Consider the following 27,501-nt stretch of genomic DNA (forward strand, 5'->3'; position numbering starts at 1 on the left):
TTTTCAATATTTTCATATATATTGATTTCTGAATGATATTCAATAGGCCTATTCAATTATGCAAATGATAATTTTATAATATATTATAATATCATTTGTATTAATAATTATATAATACAATTTTGTTATAACCACTTTCCTTCAATGATGAACTGTCAGGAAGATTTTCAGTTTCTCTCCTCACCCTGAGCCACGCCCCTTTATTTTCTCCATTCATTTTCCAAATGAGCCCATGTCAATCAGTGAATCACGCGCTGCCCTGCCACTGACTATTTAAGCCACAGCTGTGACCACACCCCTTCTCTTTGTTCAGATATACCTTGAGGGCTGTGCCTTTGAACTCCTTGTGTGCGTATACTGGGCAATCTGAGTTTGTTTTGTGGTCAATGACTCGTGGAGCTGATTGTTGCACTTTCTGTTTGCTTCCTACCGCCACACACCCTAACTACCTACCTCTACAACCTACCTACCGCCATACAGTCCTGCTTGCACGTTTGGAAAATAAAGCCTATACATTTCGGAACTCTGACTGGACAACGCTGTGTTCTCACCGACACCCCCATTGGTCTCAAGCCAGCACCTAGACATTCCTCAAAACCTCTTCAGTAACATTAGTCCTACAATTTGAATTGTCGGTCCAATGTATTGTTTACATCTAAGACACGGATCTACATTCTTTCTCCTCTGTGCGTCAACATCAATCTTTAGAGACACGGTTCAACCTGAAAACTGGCGGGAAGAGATTGCCTTCTGGGCCTGTACAAACTATACCATCTTTGAGAGCTGTGCTCACAAAGATGGTATAGTTTGTACAGGCCCATTGCAGTGAGCCGTTCCTAAGACCTCAAAGCTTTTGTTCTTTGAACACAAAGGATCTTGGCGTAGCCAATATTTCCGAGGGAACCATGTAGCCTACATGTTTCTAAAGACGTTTATTTAAAAGTCGAATGGCTAGCACTTAAATATGAGTAGGCCTAGGCTAAGTTAATCTATATTTTGGCTGATCTTTTACTATTGTAATATTTTGGATATTAAGAATATACATTTTCTACTGTGCACAAATATCATCATAAAAATATAATCAAATGGCCTACACACTGAAAGATAATCAAACAATAGGCACACCACCGCACCCATACGACCAAACCCGTGTGTTAAGTAAGTTTAATTAATTCAATCAGCTTCAATCAGTTTTTAAAGTTCGTAGTGACACTCCTCCTACTCTTTTTGACACTTTAAAATCTATAGGCCGATATCTATAAAATAATATGTTGACCACAAATATAAACAACCAAATACATTAGGCTACTCGTTGATCTTGATGCTGGCTGTGAAGAGTGCGCCCTCTTGTGCATTGGTTCTGAAATGACATGGCGCCCAAAAATACAATGTATAGGCCTACTGGCTGGATAGATAAGTGGGTATAGAAAGGTAACGGAAGTAGGGATGACAACAGTTACGTTTGGGGCCTCATTACAGAAAAATCCTAACTGTTCCTCCTAACTTAAGTTAGGGACTCAAAGATAGGAAAAATCCTAACTTCCTATTACAGAAGCAGTCTCTAACCCAGTAGGGTTAGAGCTCCGTGAGTGACCAACGACGTGCGTCGCGCCGTGGTCGCATTGGTCGCTGTGTTGGTCGCATTGGTCGCTGTGTTGGTCGCATTGGTCGCTGTGTTGGTCGCTCGTTTGGCTGCTTTTGGTCACTGTGGTCGCTGGCTGGCTTGGTCGCCACTTCAACTGTGCAAAAAACGTTATTCAGTTAATTTGCATGTTATTAACGTTTTTTGCACAGTTGAAGTAGCCTACCAGAAAGCCATGATCTCTGGAGAAAGCTACCTACAACTCTTTATTGGGGGTCAAGCAGCGAAGCTGCGAGACAACCATTGTTATTCTACGTTTTCCTATTATTATTATTATTATCCTTCAATGGGAGTCTATGGCAGCCCATAGAACCCCATGGTAAAAAGTTGTGAAATTTGGCACACTGATTCAGGACAGTCCCATAAGCCCTCACAGCAAATTTGAGGTTGCTAGCCCATGAGCTCTAGCGCCACCAACAGTTCAAATATTATTTTCATTCAATGGGAGTCTATGGCAGCCCATAGAACCCAATGGCAAAAGGTTGTGAAATTTGGCACAGTGATTCAGGACAGTCCCATAAGCCCTCACAGCAAATTTGAGGTCGCTAGCCCATGAGCTCTAGCGCCACCAACAGGTCAAAGCTGGACATGCATTCATGTTTATAACTTTTGACACATTCAACCAATATTCACAAACAAGGCATCATTGGAATCCTTGGGCCAAGCCGAGTTCAACGCACCCTATGACGTCATATTGCGTCATGATAAATTGTCCGCCATCTTGGTTTATGTCAAAAACCTTCAAAATGTTTCACACATCACACATTTTGTCCAATCATCTCCAAACTTGGCACATATGTTGCTCAGACCATGCCTCACAAAACTTATACACAGAATCTTCAAATTCAAAACCGTTTGGCCGCAACAGCCAATCAAATTTGACCACAAAGCCGCCAAACATCAAGTAAGCCTGTATCTCAGCAGCCCTTTGACATATCATAACCAAACTTGGTAGTTTATGTTTTAATTTTGTTTAATTAGTTTATCAGCTTGACTCCCTCAACACTGCTCGCAGTTTTAATTGTTAATATTATTGTTAATATTTTTCTATTGTAGGCCTACAATTTAAAATGATGTAGGCCTAATCGTTGCTTTATCAGTATCAATAAAATCTATTAGTTGCAATTTGCGGCATATTCAAATAATGTATTTTATATAGGCTATTATATATAGCCTATTTGTTTTGTTAAATGTCATGAGCCTAATAAGATACATTATATACAAAGTTCTCAATTATAGAGTAATATAGTTTAATATCAGTGTAATAGATGCCAAATAAGTGTCAATAAAGTGCCCCAGCGGTACAAGTGGTAGTGACGCTAGGTCATTAGTCAAGAGGATGAAAGTTCTATTCTCACCTCAGTCAGATTTATTTTTGCTTTTTTAGCCAAACTTATTGACGCAATCGACCTCTTTCATTTTAACATTTTAGTATGATTTAGTACGATAGTACGACGTAATGACGGGCTGCGACGCCTGGCTGGTGTAGGCTGGCTGGCTGCGACGACAGCCATGGCTGGCCGCTGGCTGCGGCTGGCTGCTGGCTCTGGCAGGCTGACCGACTAGGTCGCGACCATAAAAGCGTCGCGACCCTTTTGGCGGAAAATAGGTGGCAACCAACCAGAGGTACGGCTGAATGAGAGACCTGGGGCTGTGGCAGCCAGCCGCTGCTGTCACAACCAAAAGCCTGTTATCAGTTAACATCTCATTGAACTGAATAAATATAAGTGCGACAGTATAATAAAAACGTACATACAATCACATATAGCTTAGATATTGATAGACCAATAGGTTTTTTTTATAATATATATAAGCCTATAAATAAATAGGCCTATCTGTATATATTTAATTAATTTAAATTAACTGTGTAATACAGTGATGGGTACGCATTTATTTTGATTATATTGTATAGCCTATTGGTTTGTTAAATGACTAATAAAATATCCTATGAAGAAAGTAACAGTGACTTGATACTGACACACGTAGGCCTATATTTATTCTATACAATGAGATGTTAACTGATAACATGTTAACTGATAACAGGCTTTGGTTGTGAAAGCAGCTACAGCTGCTTTGGTAGCAGCCATGGTGACAATGGCTTGCTGCCACAGCCCCAGGTCGCTCATTCAGCCATACCTCTGGTTGGCTGCGACCTATTTGCCACCAAAAGAGTCACGACGCTTTTATGGTCGCGACCTAGTCGGTCATCCTGCCAGAGCCAGCAGCCAGCGGCCAGCCGTGGCTGTTGTCGCAGCCAGCCAGCCGACACAGCCAGGCGTCGCAGCCCGTCATTACGTCGTATAATTATCATACTATCGTACTAAATCATACTAAAATGTTAAAATGAAAGAGGTCAATTGCGTCAATAAGTTTGACTAATAGAGCGAAAATAAATCTGACTGAGGAGAGATTTGAACTGGCAATCTCTTGATTTTAGACCTAGCGGCACTACCGCTTGTCCCACTAGGGAATTTGATCATCTTTAATAGGCATCTCTTAGACTGAACTTATATTGAACTATATTAGCTTACTCTATAACAGAACTTTTTACATAATGTATCTTATTAGGCTTATGACATTTAACAAAACAAATAGGCTATATATAATAGGCTATATAAAATAAATTATTTGAATAGGCTACGCCGCAAATTACAATTAGATTTTATTGATAGGCCTACTGATAAAACAACGATTAGGCCTAGGCTACAACATTCTAAATTGTACTTCAATAGAAAAATATTAAAATAATATTAGCAATAAAGAGTTGTAGCTTTCGCCATGAGATCATGGCTTTCTGGTAATTCAACTGTTGCAAAAAACGTTAATAACATGCAAATTAACTCGATATTTTATACTTTCGTATAATATTCCCAATTAAAAAAATTAAAAAATTAAAATTATTTATTTATAAAAAATAAATGTGGACGTCGTAGTTAAGGTGTCAGGCGTGTGGCTGTACTGTTCTGTTGGAAACCCATAATGCGGTATTTCTGTTGTGATGTTCCTCGTCTTCACTGTCAGACCTACTAGTGCTGCTGCCATTTTTTTTTTTCCAGTTATTGACAGTTATTTTGAATTTAGGACAGGGTGTATGGCCACCTAACTTAGGGATCCTAACTTAAGAAATCCCTAACTTAGGACAGTTCTGTAATGGCTAAATTCCTATCTTAAGATAAGATAGGAAGTTACGTTACGTTAGGAAACCTCCTCCTGTAATACCAAAACCCCTAAATGCCTTCCTATCTTAAGATAGGATAGGATTTCAGAGTTAGGAAGTTTCTGTAGGCCTAATCAGGCCCCTGGAGAGAGTGCATTTTTTTCTCCCCCCAAATGAGATAGATCGAAGATAACAAAAACGGTATTCATTTAGTTATAACTAGGAGACCGTTGTATGTGGAAAGGCTTAATAGCCTTTCCCAATTTCCACATAATGGAATTGTCTTACGTTTCACTGAATAGATTTACATTTCAACCAATATTATATTGTATATTTCGACAATTCAATGTAATTGTTATACATGTTTACTATTATTATTTCTTATCTTATGTTGTATCTTAAATCTTAATTCTAAACATACTAAGATGCTTTTGCAATGTATGCTCAATGTATCTTTTCAGCCAATCCACCCATTCGAATCTCTCTCTCTCTCTCTCTCTCCGAGGAGAGAGAGAGAGAGAGAGAGAGAGAGAGAGAGAGAGACCGCTTTCTCGACCGCCCGTCGCTGTTGTAGAATATAGAGGCAAGGCGGGGCGTAAAAGTTTTAGCCTCGTCCTCTCCTCTCCTCTCCATGTGCTAACTTCATAGTTGGAGCGTGACTTGTGACAGCTGTGCAAACCCCCTTGACAGCAACATGTCTTGAGAACGAACGCAACAAACGTAGCCTTTGTTGCAGTAAAAATTGGTAGCGGTTTAGGTATTCAAAGCAAAAAGTAGCTACGCGTAGCGGGCGAGGGAAGACCATATCTGAACACACTTTAAACATATTTACTGGCACGCGTTTCCACAGCACTCGCAGCATGGTAAGTGAACCACCGTTGCAACCCTTTTTTCCAACAACTAGCCTACATCTCTTATCTTAACGGCCTGTAGACCTACTGCCATTGTTATAGCTTACTGGAGTTGTCTGCATAGAAACAAAGACGCGCTAGGTCCCCGTTGCGTGGGGTCCCGTGCACATCGGGGTCTGCAAAAATAAAAGTAAACCAAACTTTTTGTGCAATACAGTGGATTATATAGCTACAGGGATGCAATGTTGGATTGGTTCCCCATTTCATAAATGCCGTTTCAGGAGGATCAATGTGGTCCAAGTAACGTAAAAGAGGCTACCAGCGTATTCAAGCTTTAAACGTAGCGTGTGTTAGTCATAATATAAACACAACATCCACATGATGCATCATTTTAATCATGGATCCCCAATTAATGCGTCCACGTGGGATACTTCATGGATATTAATGGTGGTTCAATCTTTCGAACTAATACAACTTTCAAACTATTATATGTATTCATCAACATATATATTTATGATCTTTATAACTAATATTTTCATTATAGATCCGTTTTTGATAGATCCGTTTTAAAGAAGTCCTTAAAAAATGCTTACACGTAATATTTCGAATTGTTATCTCTTTTTTTTGCCAAAAGGTGGCATTGGTGAACTGGATTGAAATGGGTTCGAAAACGGAAACATTAGAAAAAAACAAAAGTGTTTTTCATCAGTGACCTTGACTCCAGTGTTGACATCGTAATATCTTATCCAGAAATAAGTAACTATGTTCAAACACTATAGGTCTACATATTTAACAAATAGATTGCATACTACACAAATTGCATGTGTGGTATATACAGTATGTGGATTTTCACAAAGACGCCTTTGATCCACAGGTAACCATTAGCCTAGTGTTATTTATATGTTCCTCTCCCCGTGCCAGGGAAAATAACTCCCTATCCAGAAATGTAAGAGCTATTTAATATATACACACATACATTTTGGGCAAAAGGCGGTTATTTCGGTAATTGCAATACATTAAAACATTCATCATGCACAGAAATGCAAGATTTTGCTTTTCTTTTTCTAAGAGAGCAGGAACACACACAGACAGACACACACACACACACACACAGCAAACATTGTGCAATGTTAAACATGATGTGAATTTGTTGAGAAGTACATCCAAGCCAGGCTGAACAATGTGCTTGGATTTGCCACAATAATAATAATCAATAATGATAATCATTTGTACAGTCAACATACGTATTTCAAACCACCCATAAAGATCTCAGCCTCTAGTTCATTCCTCTTTACAATGGAGAGTATGCTGGACTTGAGTATGAGGTGTTTACATCTCAAAATACCCTGCCAACTATTCATGTTATTATTACAGTCACCAAGGTTAAACAACACAGGCAGAGATTTTTTCTACTGGTGTCAGGGTGTAGCACTCGTATCTGAAATGTCCTAGGTGTGATCCCTCAACATGTAGCCTACCTCTAGACATCTTTGAGCAAGACGCATAACCCCTATCTGCTCCATAATGACACAGTATCTGAATTCACTGCTAAATGACGATGGACAGCAAAATGGTAAATGTACAGCCAAAGTTGTACCCCCCCGTCCTCCCGGCCCTCTAATATCTGGATTTTAATGCATCATATTATGCAGCTGATCAACATCTAAGCCATTGTAGGCTGAACGTTGAAAGGTTGCATGATGGGACGTGGCCTGGGGATACATGAAGGCAGCCATTTTCATGTCAAAACAGTGGCCTGTCCAACACCACCCCCTCCGTTCATCTTGCATCTCTGTCTATATTTACACTGACCAAACCACGATTATGGAGTGCTTGTTGTAGAGTCTGTTCTACAGTTGTAGAACTACGTGAACGTTATTGAACAGGGACATGCTAGATGATTGCTCTTTCGGACTCAATGGTGTAATCATATGGCAACATGTTCAAACATGTAACCCTAATTTGGTCCTGCCCAAATTACTACCTGGATTTTGGTGGTGTCTTGAATGAAAGGGTCTGTGTCAACAGAAAGTGAAAGTGTTCTGTATCGCGTTGAGTTGGCATCGGGGATGCGGTCGGTCCATGCCTTGTGTTTTTCGCTATGCATGGTAGGCATGTTACCTCTGCAAGCTTTGGCCAATAAATAATGAAGAGGATTTGGAGAGTCTGCATCAGTGCCCTACCAAGCTGGCTAGATTTGCAACGGCGGACCTATGCACATTGCACATCTAAGTCTGAGTCTGTCAAGAGTGCTAATGTAGGATATTCGTCCTGACATGATTCCGGATATGCATCGTCCATTTCTTTTCTCTCCCTGTTTCCCCTCCCATCCCCATGTTCATCCTGGTTTACAGAATACCTACTGCTACTACTTCTACTCCTGACCACAGCAACAAATTACAACGTTGCTCCCACCACACATCCACCCATAATAAACATTAGCTATTCTCATACGTATAGGGTCTTTATTCACAATAAAATGTGGCAGTCAGAGCATGTTAGTTCTGGTTGCTTTAGCGTTTACAAGCTGAGAACCCTGCTAGTTGTCTTGGAAACTTAAGAGCGCTTGGGAAGTGTGGGGGAGTGTGTGGGTAGGTGGGATACGGTTTCCTGTCATGTGATCAACAGTCAGTACTATATTGACATCTTGGGCTATAAATAGAAATAGGTCATGAGTAAAAAAATGTACAAATATATATATTCTAGTGAGAAAGCTGTACTTTTGAATGCTTTTTGAACACATGTTTAAATTCTAAGATAGTTTAAGTTCATATGACCCTTGTTTAGTCATTTTAATATCTCCTTTTAACCTCCATTTTTACGGTCAGAATTGTATCACATATTACCAGAATGATAGATATTAATAATTAAAATATTTAACCATTTGTAGAATGTTTTTTATTTTCCATCAGCTTCTGTTGCCATGTGGCTGAAGGTGATCTAACCCTATTTGGGTAACACCACATTAGCACCACCCCCGCCACCGACCAACCGTAACCCTAACACCCTCTTTGGAGAAGCCCCCACCCCCGTATCTCTCACTCTAGCTTTCTTTCTTTCTCTAAGGGCTCCCCTCCACTATTCACTCGTGTGTGTGTGTGTGTGTGTGTGTGTGTGTGTGTGTGTGTGTGTGTGTGTGTGTGTGTGTGTGTGTGTGTGTGTGTGTGTGTGTGTGTGTGTGTGTGTGTGTGTGTGTGTGTGTGTGTGTGAGATCTGCCTCTCTCTCCATGGGCTTGGAGGTTGGTCTGTAGTACTTATGCAAAGTCACAGACTTGGCTCAGACCTTTTCCACCTCCCTTTTGACGTGTGCCATGCCACGTATCTACACATGGGTCTATGCAATCATAGACCCATTTTCACCCCCCTTCCAGCCCCTACCCCCATACGTGTACAATTTAATCCAAGTTTGTTGGCAATTTGTGCCGCTAGTTAGGCCCCGACCACACGGGCGAAAACAATCCATTTTCCTTTGATGCGTTTCAGGTATATCTCCGTAAAGACAGACTCGTTGTGAAAATGCATCGAGCTGTAGAAACGCTGTAGTACATATTCAAGGCCACTGTGTGGCTCTGGTTCTCCACAAAAAAAGTGGAGCGCATAAAACCTGCACGCATCAAGCCTGCACGTTGTATATAAACATACAGTCGAGGAGGAGAAAGCAGTTGTTAAACCCTTTAGATTGAGCAGAAATACTTTTTGATGTACAGTTAGTAATTCAATTTACCAAGGGGCTGTATGTAAAGCTACAAAACTAATACAAAAAAGAAAAAAAATCAACGCAACTCTAATGTCCGCAGCTGGTGGGGGGGTGATGACGTCATCATTTGTGTTTCAGGCATTCACTAGTGGTGGATTTCATGATTCGTTTGAATGAATCAGTTTGCGTCGGTCAGTTCGCCAAGAAGAGTCGTTCATTCGTTCGTTCGTTCGTTCGCATTTCCGGTAGCGGTGAATCATGATTCTCAGTCACTGAGTCGGTCAGACTCAGCTCCTCCCTCGTTCTTGTTCTCAAACGAATCATGATCGTGTGATGGTGCAAACGGTCATCAATCAACACAACATTAACTAAGTTCCTTTTAGCTGAGGAGCGCTTCATGGTCGGAATCGGGATGTTGTTGCCCGGCTGGCTCTCGTGACTTCTCAGTCCTCACCGCTAAACAGTCGAGTCGAACGAGAGCGGCGAATCAGGTCGGTTCGTTCATTTTAAAGAGTCGTTCGTTCAAACTGATTCGTTCACGAACGAGCCACCACTAGCGTCCACACGAATCCTAACACAAAACCGCATAGGTCTGTTTTTATCTGAATCCACCCTGGGACCTGGTTTCCGAAAAGTGTGTTTTCGGGCACCGGATCCGTCTGGACTTGTCGGCCCAAACACACAAGACTTTGCGGTTTCACCAAAAAAATCAGCTCCATGTGGACGGGGCCTTATGCCGCTTTCAAAACGCTCTGGGTTTCCGGGAGTTACGGAGGCTCGGACCTTAAGCTCAGTGAAAAGTGCTTTGAACACTCGTGCAGAAGTAAAGAGGCCTGAGTCCTCTGAGATCACGTCACAACAATGGCTGCCCATTGCAATGATAGAATAAAGTGAACTTTCAGCAAGCACTAGAGGCGAACTTAACACCCATTCTAACATTTGCATTAGGATACATTATAGCTTACAATTATAAACATCACCTGATCAATTCTCGCTCATGTTCAACAATCGCAAGCAGTTCTAATAACTGATTCATGTTATTCGTTACTTGTTGTTGTTATGAAGTCTATGAAGTCTTATGAAGTCAAGAACTATCTGTATTTCCGGTTTAGTGTCATAGCCTACGAACTTCTGAGGGGCGTTTCCTGAACGCTCTTTATTTCGGAAGAAGGGAAGGTTTACGTAAAGACACGTAAGAGCTTCCTAACCTCCGAGCTGTTTTGAAGGTGGCATAAGATGAGCTTTTCCTCAGCTCCTTGAGCTTTCCACGTCATCCAGTAGACACCCGCACCTCTCAGGCCCCATATGGAACATATCTCCTGTGTTTATTTATGAAATGGGAACGGCAATACATCCTGCCGTTAACGTTTCACATGGGGTCTTTGGTTAGCTAGCATGAATAGAAAATGAATGCTGCTTTACACACAAAGAAAATAGACATTCTGAAACCCTCCCTTCCTGGCTCCCTTTGAGACGTGTTCCCATAGGCTTAAGTTAACGTATTTGTTTTGTTCTTTTACGCCCCCCCACTGAGGCACATATAGAATGATCAGCTAAGGGTCAGTCTCACAGATCATAAGGATTTGGTGAGGGTAAATACCAGCAGGAAGGTGACCTCACCGCTGCTTATCCTATCAGCAACGTGGTGTACAATAACATGTTTCACGAGAGAAGCACAATGACTTGAATCAGACTTCTGAAGTCTGATTCAAGTCATTGTGCTGCATTTATGAAATAGACACAACAGGTTTTTTTTTGTTGTTTTTTTACTTACTAGTGTATAGCATATACTGCATATCGGAATCGTCTCGCGAGGTCACTGTGATAAGTCCAGCCATTTATTTTACAGAGAGCATTTTTTGGCATCGGTTAGAATTTTAGTTCTACTAAGACAGAACCTAGTTTTGGTGGCCACTGATTTACCTGCTGATGACCGCAGATCTTTGGTCTTTGTTTGTCCACAGTAGAGACAGAAATTATATTTTTCTTCAATGATTGAACGGGTGATGTCTATTTTCCCACGGCTACGTAGCCAAGCATGTGACTAATTACAGATGGTGCTGCTGTATGAAGCTATGGCGTTCTGGAATTTGAGAGTACAAAACTGTTTTTCCAAGACAAGAGTTTATAAGCTGACTTTGAGATTTATATTAATGTACCTTTTTGTTTGACATTTTGCTAGCAAGCTATTCGGTAGGTATGAAAATGATGAATCCCTCTGATATGTTGTGGTTATTTTATGTTTTCAGATAATTTTTGCCTTCACTTTAATTAATAATAATCTTAGTACACTTCACGTCACTTAAGTTCACTTAGTTTTACCGCATGTCCCGGGTCCTCGTCACCCTCTTCCTAATGCTCCCCTGGTGGATCAAACATGCGTTGAATGAGACGATCAGCACGCTGCTGAAGGGGAGAACACAACCACTCAAACCACGCCCTGCCCTCCGGTGCGTTCCAGGCAGAGAAGCCCCCGCTGCCCGCCGACGATGCCGAGGAGAGCCGCTGGTTGGACGAGGGCCAGTTGGAGTCCCAGTTTGGGGCGGGGCCGGGGGCCGGAGGCGGCGCTGACGGGCAGGACCGCCCGGCTTGGGACTCCAAGCTGCAGTACGTCCTGGCCCAGGTGGGCTTCAGCGTGGGCCTGGGGAACGTCTGGAGGTTCCCGTACCTGTGTCACCAGAACGGAGGAGGTGTGCAGCTTTTATTATTTGAAATTGTTGTTCTTTAATTGAATCCCATTTTTTAAAGAGCCATTGAGCCCACTGTTTCAGCTGGACGTCGAACACTGGGTTTAAAAACAACGTGTTTTGGGTAAGAGTTCTAGGAAAGAGGGGGGCGTGTTATCCCCATGGTTACGACCTTATCTTTTAGCACTGTTTTGTATGAGCGTTATTCAAGAGCGATGTTGTGTAAGAAATACGCCACACACTGTAGAGATATACTGTAACGGCGCATTTCCACCGGTGGGTGCGGGTCGGTTCGGTGTGCGAAGGTACGGTTCGCGTTTCCACCGCCAAAAGTGGGCGGGGTCCGGACTGAGCCGTGATGAGCCGTACTCGTCTCGCAGTACTCCTCCGTTGGGGTACTGAGACGTCTGAAAGGGTGCCAAACAAGTTTGAGCTACACACGGCGTCCGTCGTTTGGTCGATAGAATCGTCACTTCCGTGGGGGACGGGTACAATAACAAACAGACACAGTACCCGCGAGGTATGTTTCTGGACAACGGCGAAAGCTTCGTTTGTTGAAGAAAATGCAGCGGGAATCGAACATTAAATACATGACTGCTCAGACAGAGCATCACCGTCCACCCACACCTATCGTTATACTAAAAGTGTCCGAAAAGCTCAACTTTCTCTTGGACGCCGCGATCAACCACTGCCTTACACAGAGCTCCGGACATCCACACTTCCGCATAGATTACTACGTTGACGATCATATGAGACAAATGACCACGTTGAAAAGAAAGACAAAACTATTTGGGGTTCACTGGCTCTTTAACACTCTCAGTGGTGGCCTTATTATTTTGTCGCAGTAATGTCAGCATAAGAACATCCTCTTTGGTGGATGCTTATATCCTCCAAAAACAAAAGAAAGTGCGTCCATACAGTTCTTTGCATGGCATTAATAATGCTAGGGTTTTGTGGTTAGATTTTCACTGCTCTTAGAAGTGTGTGTGTGTGTGTGTGTGTGTGTGTGTGTGTGTGTGTGTGTGTGTGTGTGTGTGTGTGTGTGTGTGTGTGTGTGTGTGTGTGTGTGTGTGTGTGTGTGTGTGTGTGTGTGTGTGTGTTCTAAGATGACTGATGATTGCACATTTAATTGTACATCCCTGCCATATGTTCTTCTTCCGGTCAGAATGAGGGGTGTGTTAGCAGGACCTCTGTGTTTCAGCCACCGTCCTGTGTGTGTGTGTGTTCTCTACAGGGGCGTTCATGGTGCTGTACGTCATTCTTCTGGTGGTGATCGGGGTTCCCCTCTTCTTCATGGAGCTGGCGGCGGGCCAGTGCATCCGGCAGGGCAGCATCGGCGTGTGGAAGCACATCTCCCCCAAGCTGGCGGGCATCGGATACTCCAGCTGCTTGGTGAGAGCTTCAAGTCCGTTTCTGGTGCATTCCTTCAGTCGGAGCTCCGACCACGCTATTCATGTCTCCATTCTAGCCTACCTGGGCCCTCCCTCCTCAAGTCAAGTCAGGTTTATTTGTCTAACACACTTCATATGGTATTCTCAGGCTCGATGCGCTTTTTAGGCCTTCCTCTACTCCGGTGGATCCATAGTGGGCATACTGGAAAGAGGCAACATTGGTATTTTAAGTGTGGCTGTGAACACGCAGGGTTTCGAAAAACGCTTGCGTAACAATTTTGGTGTCACCGGTGAACGGAAAATATTTGAAAAAAGTTATCTTTAGTGTGTGTGATGATTTATGTGTTGGAACTCGTGTTACGCAACAGGCAAAACTAAAACGAGCCGAACAGAACTCACACGTGGCTTGGCAACAAGCAACTATCACTAGCAACTGACAGCCGTAGTTTTGACAATTGTACAATTGTTTTTTTTTTTGCTCAGTTGTAGTATCGTACATAAAATCGGATTGTTTTTTTAGACTAAATCATAAAAAAATGGACTACAAATAGCTTCTCAAAACAAAGGGTTGTCGGCTAGGTCTTACAGCTGGTATAAAGTGGTGAACATGTGTAAAAGTGACCAGTGTTGACCCAGCCCTCCATGTTGCCTGGATGCCTACATCTTCCATTACACAACCGTTTCCATATCCACTGTGTCCGTTCACCCTGGGATCCTTTAACCTGGCCTGGGTTCAATGCCCCAGTGGATACAGCCTACCTGTTGGGGTTCTCGTTACAATAAGCCAAAATACTACTGTAGTAACTACTACACTAACTGTTTCACCTCTGTCTGTAGTAAATACTAACTGTTTATCCTCCTTGAGTAGTTAGTAGTAAAGGCTATACTAACTGATTGTCCTCTTTCAGTAGTAAATACTCTACTAACTATGTGTCCTCCTTCAGTAGTAAATACTCTACTAACTATTTGTCCTCCTTCAGTAGTAAATACTCTACTAACTATGTGTCCTCCTTCAGTAGTAAATACTCTACTAACTATTTGTCCACCTTCAGTAGTAAATACTCTACTAACTATTTGTCCTCCTTCAGTAGTAAATACTCTACTAACTATTTGTCCACCTTCAGTAGTAAATACTCTACTAACCATTTGTCCTCCTTCAGTAGTAAAGCCTTTACTAACTCTCTGTCATCTTTCAGGTGTGTTTCTACGTGGCTCTCTACTACAACGTCATCATTGCATGGAGCCTCTTCTACATGGGAAACTCTTTCCAGTACCCCCTGCCCTGGGAACAGTGTCCCATCGACACAGCTACCAACAACACAGGTGTGTGTGTGTGTGTGTGTGTGTGTGTGTGTGTGTGTGTGTGTGTGTGTGTGTGTGTGTGTGTGTGTGTGTGTGTGTGTGTGTGTGTGTGTGTGTGTGTGTGTGTGTGTGTGTGTGTGTGTGTGTGTGAGGTTACTGCAAGCATAAAGACAATGATTTATTAAATGTTTTTGGTTGAATTGGATTAGAAACTCATATTGTAAAGTTGTGAAGATTTCTTTGCCAAGTGCAGCTTGTTTGGGGAAGTATAGCTAGGGTGGGTGCCCCACTCCCACCTTGACAAAAATTACGTTTTGGAGATGGTTGTTTGGGCTACAGCTTTCTTTGGAGTACAAGTCAACGAAACGTAGACAAAACGACATCTCTGTGAGACACTTGCACTCTCTTTAGGCCAAACCCTAACCCTGACCTGAGCATTCTCAGTTTCATTTGGACTTCATGGCTGAACACCGAAAACGTTTTATTGACTAATTGCGTTCTGTAAAGTTTTTTGTCAAGTTTTCCCAGGGGACGCACCCTCCTCCATTCTCTAATGGTTTTGCTCATCCAATCCAAAACGAAAGCGGCCGCTATTTTCAAATGAAATTAATGTTTTATTTTTTAGCTTGGCGTTATGGCAACACCGCTTCTTATTATACACACTACAGAGTGTCAGGTATCTGATAACACTTCCTCTGTTCCTGACTTAACACACACCCCCACCCCCCCTTTCTTTCTCTTCTTACCATGTGACCAGTTAAGGAATGTGAGGGCAGCTCCCCTACGTCCTATTTCTGGTTCCGGAAGGCCCTTGACATCACCAACTCCATAGACGAATCAGGGGAGTTCAACCCGATCATGACAGGCTGCTTATTGGCTGCTTGGGCCATCGTTGCCCTTGGGATGATCAAAGGAATCAAGTCGTCGGCCAGGGTAAAACCTTGTCAATTATCATTCCTATCACAATGTACATTTTCTATAATGTGTGTTGTCAAATAAAACGATGCTTTTTAATTTGCTAAGCTTATAATGTTCTTGTTCATTTTCAACTGTCTATCATGTGCATAGAAGACCGTTAGACGTTAAACCTGACGCGTGCTGTTTGTGGTTTCCAGGTGATGTACTTTTCCTCCATCTTCCCGTATGTGGTGCTCGCCATCTTCCTGGTGCGAGGTCTGATGCTGGACGGGGCGATGGAGGGGATCACTTACATGTTCTACCCCAAAGTAAACACTCAGTTTTCATCATATAAGAGATATTGATGGATCGATTTTTTTTTTTTTTTTAATAGTAACCTATATTATTTCAAAATAACGATTCAGCCATAGATAAGCCGTGGTCAATCTCAACAAGCCCAAAAACAAAAGTTAAAGTATACGCACAACTCCTTTTTTTAAACACTCTACCCCTCTACTCTCTCTCTCTCTTCCCCCCCCCCTCCCCCTCCCTTCTCCCTCCCCTGGCCACGCCTAGCTGGAGACCTGGGGGGAGGTGCAGGTGTGGCGGCAGGCGGCCACGCAGGTGTTCTTCGCGCTGGGCCTGGGCTACGGCTCCGTCATCGCCTACTCCTCCTACAACCCCGTCAACAACAACTGCCACCGGGACGCGCTCATGGTGTCCGGCATCAACTTCATGACGTCGGTGCTGGCGTCGCTGGTCGTCTTCGTGGTGCTCGGCTTCCGCGCCAAGAACATCACGCTGCGCTGCGTGGCGGAGTGGGTGTCCTTTCTCTTTTTTGTTTGTTTTAGTTTTAGTTTGTTTTGTGTGTGTGTGTGTGTGTGTGTGTGTGTCTGGCTGTCTGGCTGTCTGTCTGTCTGTCTGTCTGTCTGTCTGTCTGTCTGTCTGTCTGTCTGTCTGTCTGTCTGTGTGTGTGTGTGTGTGTGTGTGTGTGTGTGTGCGTGCGCGTGCGCGTCACCCGGTCTGTTCCATATTTCAGGAAACAGAGGGGACAGATGGAAGGCACAGACGTGTGTGTCTTATACAAACAAAGTGTTTGCTAATGTGGTCGGAATTTTGTGCTCTCCCCAATCGTTGGCAGCACAATTCGGCTACTGGATTTCACTCGGACTCTTGTGTACTAATATGACACCAATTTGTGTGTGTCTGCACACGTTTGTGTGACCACAAACCTTTTTTTAGGTTTGTGGTCACACCTAAAAAAAATGATTGCCAGCAGTGCAGTGCAGTGCAGTGCATCGGTGACGGATATTATTAGGTTATGATGGCAAACATTGCGTCATCGCAGCTTCGCATGTCTTTCAGTAACCTGGGCCTCCTGGGCGACGGGGCATCCCACTGGGCGGGGCAGCCCTGGTGGCCCGGGTTCAACGTGAGCGACCCGAGCTCCGTGTCCGTCGGCGAATACCAAGAGTGGTTCTCACACTACGGCTCCCTGGCGGGTCCAAACGTCACCGACTGCAATCTGGAGAAGGAGATGAATAAGGTAGTTCAAATGTAAAGATATGGCGGTATGACATTGCACGCCACGGTAAAGAGTGTGTTGTACACAGTTCCAGTGTTGTCATTTGTGACTCCACTGAAGTCCAGTGCCTGCTCACTTTAGAAAGTGAGAACACCTTGAAGCTTGAACAAATCCTCACCAAAAATGTGTGTCGTGATTGAATCAGAATTAAATGATCTCTCTACTTTTATGCTCTTATAGTTATTGTAGCGTTTATTATTTCATTACACTTTATATTCATACTGTGTATAACTATAGTTGTACACTTAACAATACAACTCTCCAATATAACTTCTCTGTTACTGTAATTATATAGCTACACTATATAATAGGGGTGTACGGTATAGAGAGTACACCGGTGTGGATTTGCGCTACGGTATGGATTTTGACGTTACCGTGTGACCGGTAGATGAGCGCTTTATTTTTATTCGTTTTTTTAACTTAACGAGTGCTAAAGAAGCAATGCCATTGGTACCAGAGACGCAGTCGTTTATTCATAATATCATCCGGAGGCGCACACAGCTTTTGGCCGTGTCCTATAAGATATTCTAGAACACTCCGGGAGCTCTGGCGGGAGTCCTGGAGGTCTATATCTAAACAATATAATCTAATGTATAGATATCTATAATGTAATATATTATATCACGGCCAAAAGCTGTGTGTACCTGTGCGATGATATTATGAATCTTGAAGACTGCGTCGGGTTCTCCGACGTCTCTGGTCCTTACACATCAATCTGAAGTCGCAGTTCAATCTGGACTCCAGAGAGTCAAAGCCAAAGTTTCTTTCCCCCAATTCCTTCTCCACCATGGCCGAGATAACCCCCGCTACGAGTCTTTAGGAAGTACCCGAGACGTCCAAGAACCTGACGCAGTCTTTAATTCATAATATCATCCGGAGGCGCACACAGCTTTTGGCCGTGATATTATATATTATATTATATATATGTAGATACTTATATATGTAAGGGATAATGTATAGAACACCGGTCATTATCGGGAATAATAATAATAATAATAATTTTCCAGACTTATTTTCGATAATGACCGTCGATGTTCTATGCATTATCCTGCTTATTACACGGCTACTTGCCAAAACGAAACGGTGTGTCTTTTTACAATTCATTTGTTACCAGCGTTCGTAGTGTTGATCAGCAGAGAAATAGTCCGCCAAAGACGTTGACGTCGCTTAGCAACCGAATTCGCTGGGGTTGCCGGACTACTTGTGGAGTGATACGAAAGACGTGAAAAAATTCTTTCCTTGACAGCGGTCATTATATGCTTAGCAACGGTCATTATTGAAAAATAATCACCGCCGGAAGTCGGGAAGGCCAATGCAAGTGAACGGAGCATTCCACAGCATTGAGAAGAGCCGTGTAATAATATATTATATTATATTATTTAGATATAGAGCTCCGGGAGTCCACAAACGGCAACAATCACTTTCTCCTCCTGCTGCGATTCACTCTGGACTGCAGGGAGTGAACGCTGATTGGCTGTTATGTTACGTCACTCAGGGAGTAAACGCTGATTGGCTGATACCCCTTTTAGAAGCATTTCTATAGAAATGAGAAGATAAAATGAATATACCGTGATATAATGCTGTTACAGTCTATGCCTAGCCTGGAAATCCAGCCCCACATCTAGAAAGCTGTAGGGTCTGGCAACGAGTGATGAAAATGGCCCAACTAAAGGGGCGGCACCAAGCATGCATTGGAAAACATCACTGCACGCAATTGGATAACACTACGACCAATCGGAAGAACACAAGGGGTGACGTATCCAGACCAGCGGAGCTAACCAACAGATTAGACTCTTGCCGTATCCGGTCGGCAAAACAGCAAACGCTTTTGGCCCCGCCTACATCCCATGTCCACCTATTTTCACACCCGACCCGACACACTGTACACCTTTGTCCTCCTGCTCCTCCTCCACCTCCTTCACCCTCTCTCTCCCTTCCCCCCCCCCCCTCGCCCACGTCTCCCAGGGCGTGGAGGGCACAGGGCTGGCGTTCATCGCCTTCACCGAGGCCATGGCTCTGTTCCCGGCCAGCCCCTTCTGGTCCACGCTGTTCTTCCTCATGCTGCTGAACCTGGGCCTCAGCACCATGTTCGGCACCATGCAGGGCATCCTCACCCCCCTCATGGACAACTTCAGCCTGCTGGGCCGACACCGCACCGTGCTCACCGGTAGGATGGCAGTGGTGCAATTTAGTTCATTTATTATTATTATTATTAATATTATTAATAACAATGTGTGTGTGTGTTTTATAAGTGTTCATTTTGTTTTGATTTGTAGCTGCTTCTTTCTATCTCTATATATTATATATTATGTTGTACGGTTATTACTTATATTACATATTATATATATTATACATATTAAGATACATATATATATATTACATATTAAGTTACCAACGGGATCAAATTTCCAAAAAGAACATTTAAAAAGACTCTGGCTCTAAGCCTGCTGTATGAAAGCATTGTGATTGGTAGTTCATTTGGGGGCCTAAGAATAACACTGACGACAATCAAGGTCTGGCCATCACCATGTTGAGCGTCATTCAGCCAGTCCTGCCAGACCCTCCTGGCGCTAGGCGTCACAGACCATAACAACGTTGAGGTTTCTGTCCACCCCAAAGGGTCAAATCACATGACTGCCTTACTTCTTTCATTCACTTTCCAAGAATCTTTCATTTCTTGGAAAGTGAGACGTGAGTCTCTGAATGCCCACATGGCTTGTCTTTCAGTTGCTCTGTACAGCAAATAATATATGTTAGAAGGGTTTAACCACATGGAGGAATCTTAAGAGAAATTCCCCAAGGATTAAAATTCCCTGTTGGGAAGAGATTTGACGATTGTAATCCGATTCCGACACGCGTGGCCGGATTTATAAGAGCTAGGAAGAATGACGGAAAACAAGATGCAGTCACACGAGTCACACGAGTCAAAACTTTTGAGCGCTAGCACTAAGCAGTCCAACGATTTGCAAAACTATTTTAATTCCATTGTTGAAATACTTTGAAGTATATAATTAGTTATTATATTTAGATATAATTGTGCCATTATTATAATTATTTTTTACTCTTAAAGGGTTTGCTCGTGGTTAGATACTTCCTTTAATCTAAGCTGTTTTAATAATCACTTTATGAACTTTTTAACAAAATGGAATTATAAATAACTTTTCTCAATGTATAATATTTCAACTAGCTCATAGCTTAAAATAACCTGGGCATGTCTGTAGTCAATGCTGATTGATAGTGATTTAAATAATGTTATCATCAGTTATGTTATGTTAACTCATAAATCCTACAAATAGAGTATATTTAGCTTTTTTAACTCTGAAGGCCTCCCGCCTATTAAATGCGCAATCAATCTTACTCAATCTTGCACATTACAACTTTAACGTGACTATTGAACATCGTGGTTTAGCGATAATAAATCCATCCCAACGTTTACTTTAACCACATCTTTTGCCCTGTTTCTTGCTCTTTGCTTCAGTCTCTAGCTGCGCTGTGGGCTTCCTGATTGGCTTGCTGTTCACTCAGCGTTCAGGGAACTACTTTGTGACGATGTTCGACGATTACTCCGCCACCTTGCCGCTCATCATCGTGGTGGTGTTTGAGACGTTCAGCGTATCCTGGGTTTACGGAGCAGACCGGTGAGAGGAAAAAACTAGTTTGAACCGCCATTTAGTCAGAAACGACTCAAAAGTGTGACAATTAATGCGCTTTAGCGCATCCCATCCCCTGATAAGTTATTTTTCATGGCAGGGCACATTCATGTTTATAACATGAGTCGGCTCATCTCATTGAAGTTACACTCACATTAAGTATAGTACCAGGTTGATGATATTGGCAGGTTACAGGGACTTCACGAATGACAAGGAAGTTTGAGTGAAATACCTTGCAGTCTGTCTGATTTTGTCCCCTTTTATACTACTATCAAGAATACATGCAAGAAGACTCATACGTTTATGAACTGCACATAACTATACCATGTTCTCCAGTTTCTTGGACGACATCGAAGTAATGCTGAAGTGGCGCCCCCCGGTGGTGTACAAGTACCTGTGGAAGTACGTCTGTCTGCTGGCCATGGTGGGGCTGTTGTTTGCAAGCGTTCTGCGCATGTTCTTCAAATGGCCCACGTACACCGCGTGGAACGAGGACACGGTAAGACGGCAGCTCACAAGATTACCTGCTCTCAAAAAGTATTTATTTACTTCTTTATAATCTTCTTCTGACAAATGTACTTGTTCCAAGTCACTTTGGATAAAAGCATCTGTTTTACTTTCACATAGTTGTGAGTGTGAAATTATAAACCTTGTCAAAACATAATCAATTACATAATCAATCATTACCGCGATCTATTCGCTCTCCAACCTAACCCCACCTATTTCCTCCCATCACCTCTCCTCTCCCACCACCATCACCAACCCCTCCTCTCCCACCCCCATCTCCCCCCCCACCTCCACCACCACCACCAACCCCTCCTCTCCCACCCCCACCCCCCCCCACCTCCACCACCATCACCAACCCCTCCTCTCCCACCCCCATCTCCCCCACCTCCACCACCACCACCAACCCCTCCTCTCCCACCCCCATCTCCCCCCACCTCCACCTCCACCACCAACCCCTCCTCTCCCACCCCCACCCCCCCCCACCTCCACCACCATCACCAACCCCTCCTCTCCCACCCCCATCTCCCCCACCTCCACCACCACCACCAACCCCTCCTCTCCCACCCCCATCTCCCCCCACCTCCACCTCCACCACCAACCCCTCCTCTCCCACCCCCATCCCCCCCCACCTCCACCTCCACCCCCTCCTCTCCCACCCCCATCTCCACCACCACCACCAACCCCTCCTCTCCCACCCCCATCCCCCCCCCACCTCCACCTCCACCACCATCACATACCCCTCCCCTCTCACGTCCTCCACCACCACTCCCACCATCACCCATCCCCCACCCCCACCTCCACCACCACCACCAACCCCTCCTCTCCCACCCCCATCCCCCCCCACCTCCACCTCCACCACCAACCCCTCCTCTCCCACCCCCATCCCCCCCACCTCCACCTCCACCACCAACCCCTCCTCTCCTACCCCCATCCCCCCCACCTCCACCTCCACCACCATCACATACCCCTCCCCTCTCACGTCCTCCACCACCACTCCCACCATCACCCAAACCACCACACCCATCACCCCCGACCATCACCCAAACCACCACACCCATCACCCCCGACCATCACCCAAACCACCACACCCATCACTCCCACCATCACCCAAACCACCACACCCATCACCCCCGACCATCACCCAAACCACCACACCCATCACCCCCGACCATCACCCAAACCACCACACCCATCACCCCCGACCATCACCCAAACCACCACACCCATCACCCCCGACCATCACCCAAACCACCACACCCATCACCCCCGACCATCACCCAAACCACCACACCCATCACCCCCGACCATCACCCAAACCACCATCACCCATCACCCCCCCGACCACCCGTCTGCAGGCTTCCGAGGCCAGCCTGCAGTACCCGGGCTGGGCGCTGGCCATGATCACCGTGCTCATAACCATCCCCACCCTGCCCGTGCCCATCGGCTACGTCTACTCCACCCTGCGCAGCCGCGGCGGCGGCGGCGGCGGCGGCGCCTCCGGCCTCCGGCCCCAAGACGCCGGCGCGACCGGCTGCGTGGCCATGGGCGGCCAGGAAGCGCACCGCGAGATGTACACCAAGTGCAGCTCCACGGAGCGTCTGGACGCCGCGCTGGAGGAGGAGGAGGAGGAGGAGGAGGAGGATGACAAGCAGAGGGGCGGAGCCGTGTGCTCCAGGGTGGGGTTCTTGTCTGCCCGTGGTGAGGAGCACTACCAGCTCCTCCCCCAGAGGGCACAGCCAGGGCTGGAGGAGGAGGAGCAGGAGGAGGAGGACACGGTGGTGTGATTGGCTCAGGAAACAGGAAGTAGTTGCTGAGTGGAGTGGTGACACGAAGACTGAATTTCATCCGGAAGGACGGCCGTGGATGGCCGTCTGTAACTCCTCACACGAGAGAGACTGGTTGTTTTATTTGTTGTTTTTTTTTAGCAGTACTTTGAATGTTTTTGAAACACCTCCGCACTGGAGGTTCAGGTTGGGAGGACAAGCTAAGAGGATTTAGGTCTAGCCAGCCGATTGTAAATGGGCCAAATGCCAATGCCGTCCTCTGCTTCACTCTCATTGGACAACGGCTAGTGCAGGGGAGGGACCTATCTGCTGCCTCATCTCTGGATTTCAATGCAATTATTAACACATCGTAAGTGTTCACGTTTTCATGAATGTAGGGCTGCGCTCCCAAGTGGCTGATATGGCCTGATGTTTGCACACCTGTCCCACCTCAGCCGCAGGTGCAGTGGAGAACCAGTTGGACCAGTTGAAGTGGTCCACAATCTCCACTCAGCATTGTAACAATTAAGTGCTTTTTGATTCATTTACCAAGAGATTATTTTAGCAAAATGTAAGTCCTGTCAATGTTGTCATTTCTGTCAGGGGTCATTTTCGAATGTAAGCTGCATATTGGGGATAAAGAGTTGTAGAGATGTAACACAATCATTGTGATTATCATAGTTAGATTTCAGTTGTACGAAAAGCTATGAGACTACATATGTGGCAAATATCTGATATTCTGCAGAGAGACTGTACACGCAACACTGTTTGTCAAGATGCTGTACAACTCAGTGATTGTGAATATCATACAATAACCCAAAGATTATTGACTGTTTTCTACATTAGAAAGTTTACCTCACTGACTTCAACTTCTGGAGCCGCTCTTAGACTGTTTTGTTCCACCTGTCACAATGCTTTTATTTTTATTTTAAAGTCAATTGTATATAGTTTGGATGTGGTGCTCTTGAAACTGAAATCCCTCATCCTTATCGTTGGCACCCGAATTGTCCTCCTCATAACATAGTGGAAGCCCCATTTTAACAATATATTTAACTAATTACGAGAAGCAGGTGAAATGTATAATCCTGATGGAACTACCAAACCGTCACCCAGTCCATGTAATAAACATCCATGGCGACAATGTCCCTTCATATAAGTTAACTGCTGAATCCGAAACTTCAATAATAAGAGCATATGCAACAAAAATGATGAGCTTGAGCTTGCCGGGGAAGATGTACTGTAGTAGGCCAATTACTTTTACTGCCTATTAATGTGAAAGGTAATGTCGAATAACTATCCACACGACTCTTTAGCCTCATGGCCTTCCAGCCAGCTTCCTGGTGTATTGATCTGAGTGTAGATTTAGATTTATCTTTCATGCCAACATTGTTTTGGTGTTTTTCTTCTGATATTTCTATAAATGTAAAATAAATGTAATATAAATATTGGTTCACCGTTTTAAAACCATGTGAATTTAGATGTACTGTAGTTCTTGAGCTTGTGTAGAGAAATGACACGCATGCATTGGTTACTAACCCTACTAAACCGACCCTCTAGATGGCAACGCACGACTTGGACAGACGACTAGAGAAAATCCATCCGATTATCCGTTGCGTTTACCCCCTACTCTCATTGGAGAGCGCGGAGAAAGAAAACATGACCTCTCTGATAAGGGGTCGTTCACTAAACTTTCACAGAACGGAACTTCGACATGCCTCTTGTATTTATCAATAAAATTACAAACAATGTATATGGCGTTCTCTCTCTCTATGAAAAAAAAAAAATACATTCTTAGGCCGCATATTTTAAAGTATAACGCTGACATGACCGTTATTTACCAAAGTAAGGCAGCACCAGAATTAAATGCTCCGTCAGACTGCGAGTTCAGTTTCAGTTGGACGGATAGACTGTCTATCTCAGTGGATCTGCGTTAGCGTGCAGATGGAGTGTGGACGGTGGTGGAGAGGGTAGGAAGGGGATGGGATGAGTGTGATCGAGAGGGAGGAAAGAGAAAAGGGCTGGGCGCGTTCAAGCGGGATAAGGGCGCGCGCAGGACCACAGCACACCGGCCGGGTCAACGAGCTGCAAGGATGGAGATCCGACCAGATAGGTTTAAGGCGGTGGCGGGAAAAACGCTTGGGAAAATACACAGGTAGGCACTTACATTTGTTTATTTTAATGGCGGAACTAATTTTGTTTTAATTGTCAAGGGATTAACTTACTCAAGGAGAAAAGCTGCACCCCAATTCGCCATCTGTCCTCGACATTACGTCCCTATTGAGCAACTTTCTGTTTCACGGGAAGTTTTGGCGTATGTGTAGCCTATACCAATTGTTTTTACGACATAGGCTACATTTCAGTTTTATGTTTATAGATCCTATAGGTTTTGGAATCGTGTGAAATGCACCCAAGCGCACCTGTCTTGGCATCGCTTTTCAAAAGGCAAACAATGAGAAATCTGTTATAGCACGTTGTAGTTTAAGTAGTCCTAAAGCCAGGACTGTTAAATATAATGCTTAATTAGTTTATTGTCAAATCAATTCAGAAGCTTTATTTTTTGGCGGTGTTGGAGATACTCTGGCTTAATTGTCCGTAAATATGATCGTTCTGGTTCATTTTGGCATTGTGAAATAATTAAGAGTAGATTTACGATATTATGATTAGAATGAAAAGAAAGAAACTCGAGGCCGTTTTTTTTTTTTATCCTTCTCTGTTAAAACCTAGGTGTGGTTACGTAATTTGTCCGTGCGTAATTTGTGCGTCCTGCGCGCCTGAACGGGATGGCCATATGGGACCACACAACTACAGGGGATAATCCATTATGTATAATAATATAATATTTACTATAATAATAATGTACATAAATATAGACCTACAAGTAGTTATTTTGTTTTATTCTTTATTAGAGGATGTCAACTTTGGATTAGGATATGAAAGAAATAGCCATCAAATCGTGTTCCAGTGTTGTTCACCAGCACAAAAGGGCAATTATTTATTTTTCTCAATTCTTACAGGAGGACCAATAACCAAAGTTGGCTTTTTCACTTCAAATCTGTCACCATTAGCTCCCAATATTCAGTGCTCCGTTTCCCATGAACACTAAACTGCAAACAGAAGAAATAAGACAATGCTCTCGCATCACATGTAATAATTGCTGCTTTAAGCTTGCGCTTTGGATTTGAGGTAGCAACCAAATGTATAAATCCCGTCCTGAAATAGCCAGTTTTTCAGTCCAGCTGTCAGACCATACAAATCCCTCAACTCCCCCCCTCCCCCCCTCCCCCTCCTCCCCCCCAACCCATTCCCAAGTCATGTCACCTCCTCTCCCTCGCACGCACCCTCCAACTCTCCCCAGCCATCCATCCAGCATCTGTCTTCGTCCATACCTCTGTCCATAGGTTCTCCTGTCTGTCTTCCCGTCTGTCCATTTGTCATCCGTCCATCCAGCCGGCTTTTCCGTCCGTCCATCCATCCATCCGTCCATCTATCCATCCATCCATCCATCCATCCATCCATCCATTCCATTGAACCTTTGAGGCATCCCTCTGCACTTCCGGTAACTGGGATTAACTCTTGAAGATCACGCAGATCACCAGTCTCTCTCTCTCTCTCTCTCTCTCTCTCTTCTCTCTCCTCTCTCTCTCTCTCTCTCTCTCTCTCTCTCTCTCTCTCTCTCTCTCTCTCTCTCTCGCTGGTGGCATGAGCCCATGTGCAAGCTTAGGTCCAGCTTAACGCTCAGGTCTCCCACATGCTCGGGTCACGTGCACGCGCATGCTCAGGCCACGTGCACGCGCATGCTCAGGCCACGTGCACGCTCAGGTCCCATACACGCTCTGGTTTGGCCTCTGACTGGTTTGCATGGCCCTGCCCTGGCCATAAATATTGATGCAGATCCAGATTGTATGTGGCTACAAATGTTGCATTTGAGCATGAGCAAAAAGCCAGCAAGGGAAATGGAAACAATTGTGCAGTGTGCATGCAGAGCCTGCACTGTGTTTGTGTGTTTGAGTGTGTGTGTGTGTGTGTGTGTGTGTGTGTGGTGTGTGTGCGCGCACATGTATGTCTGTGTGTGCGCATACATGTACAGGCACACATGCATTTGTGTCATGACTCAATGTAAACAGATATAAGCGAGTTGTTGAATAGATGAGGAGGAGGTTGAGATAGGAAAACAAAGGCGTGTTGCAGTGCAGCCAGTGGGCATCCCTCCTGTAGCCTAGTAGATGCGCGCTGTAAGCAGCCTCCCAGCCTCCCTGCCTCTCAACCCCCCGGCCCCCCTCAGATGAAAGCCGACGAGAGGTCATCTATTATTTAAAGTTTTTCTCCATCAGAATGCATCTCCTGTTTCTATATTAAACTTCAGTCGGTAAGC

General features: G+C 44.3%; 2 protein-coding genes across 3 annotated transcripts in view; both read left to right on the plus strand.

The window, feature by feature from the left end:
* Positions 1 to 5,467: 5,467 nt before the first annotated feature.
* Positions 5,468 to 24,839, plus strand: slc6a16a (solute carrier family 6 member 16a). 2 transcript variants are annotated; one of them, XM_084466564.1, is made up of 12 exons: positions 5,468 to 5,662; positions 11,809 to 12,037; positions 13,269 to 13,426; positions 14,622 to 14,748; positions 15,485 to 15,660; positions 15,843 to 15,953; positions 16,201 to 16,442; positions 16,990 to 17,170; positions 19,175 to 19,376; positions 20,688 to 20,847; positions 21,196 to 21,358; positions 22,722 to 24,839. In XM_084466564.1, the coding sequence occupies exons 1-12, from the start codon at positions 5,660 to 5,662 to the stop codon at positions 23,148 to 23,150; spliced, it is 2,181 nt and encodes a 726-aa protein (XP_084322690.1). In that variant the 5' UTR covers positions 5,468 to 5,659; the 3' UTR covers positions 23,151 to 24,839. The 2 variants fall into 2 exon arrangements, with proteins under 2 accessions (XP_084322690.1, XP_084322691.1); XM_084466565.1 differs by having other exon boundaries at positions 21,196 to 21,396; positions 22,722 to 22,919.
* A 380-nt stretch (positions 24,840 to 25,219) lies between these two features.
* Positions 25,220 to 27,501, plus strand: part of slc17a7a (solute carrier family 17 member 7a) — a gene marked incomplete at both ends in the record, with an annotated part of 17,393 nt that continues 15,111 nt past the window's right edge. The window contains one exon of the mRNA XM_084488457.1: positions 25,220 to 25,281. Coding sequence (XP_084344583.1) covers positions 25,220 to 25,281 — 62 coding nt within the window. The remainder of the gene's footprint in view (positions 25,282 to 27,501) is intronic.

The sequence above is a fragment of the Micromesistius poutassou genome (assembly GCF_964030765.1).
Source record: "Micromesistius poutassou genome assembly, chromosome: 1".
NCBI classification, from domain to species: domain Eukaryota; kingdom Metazoa; phylum Chordata; class Actinopteri; order Gadiformes; family Gadidae; genus Micromesistius; species Micromesistius poutassou.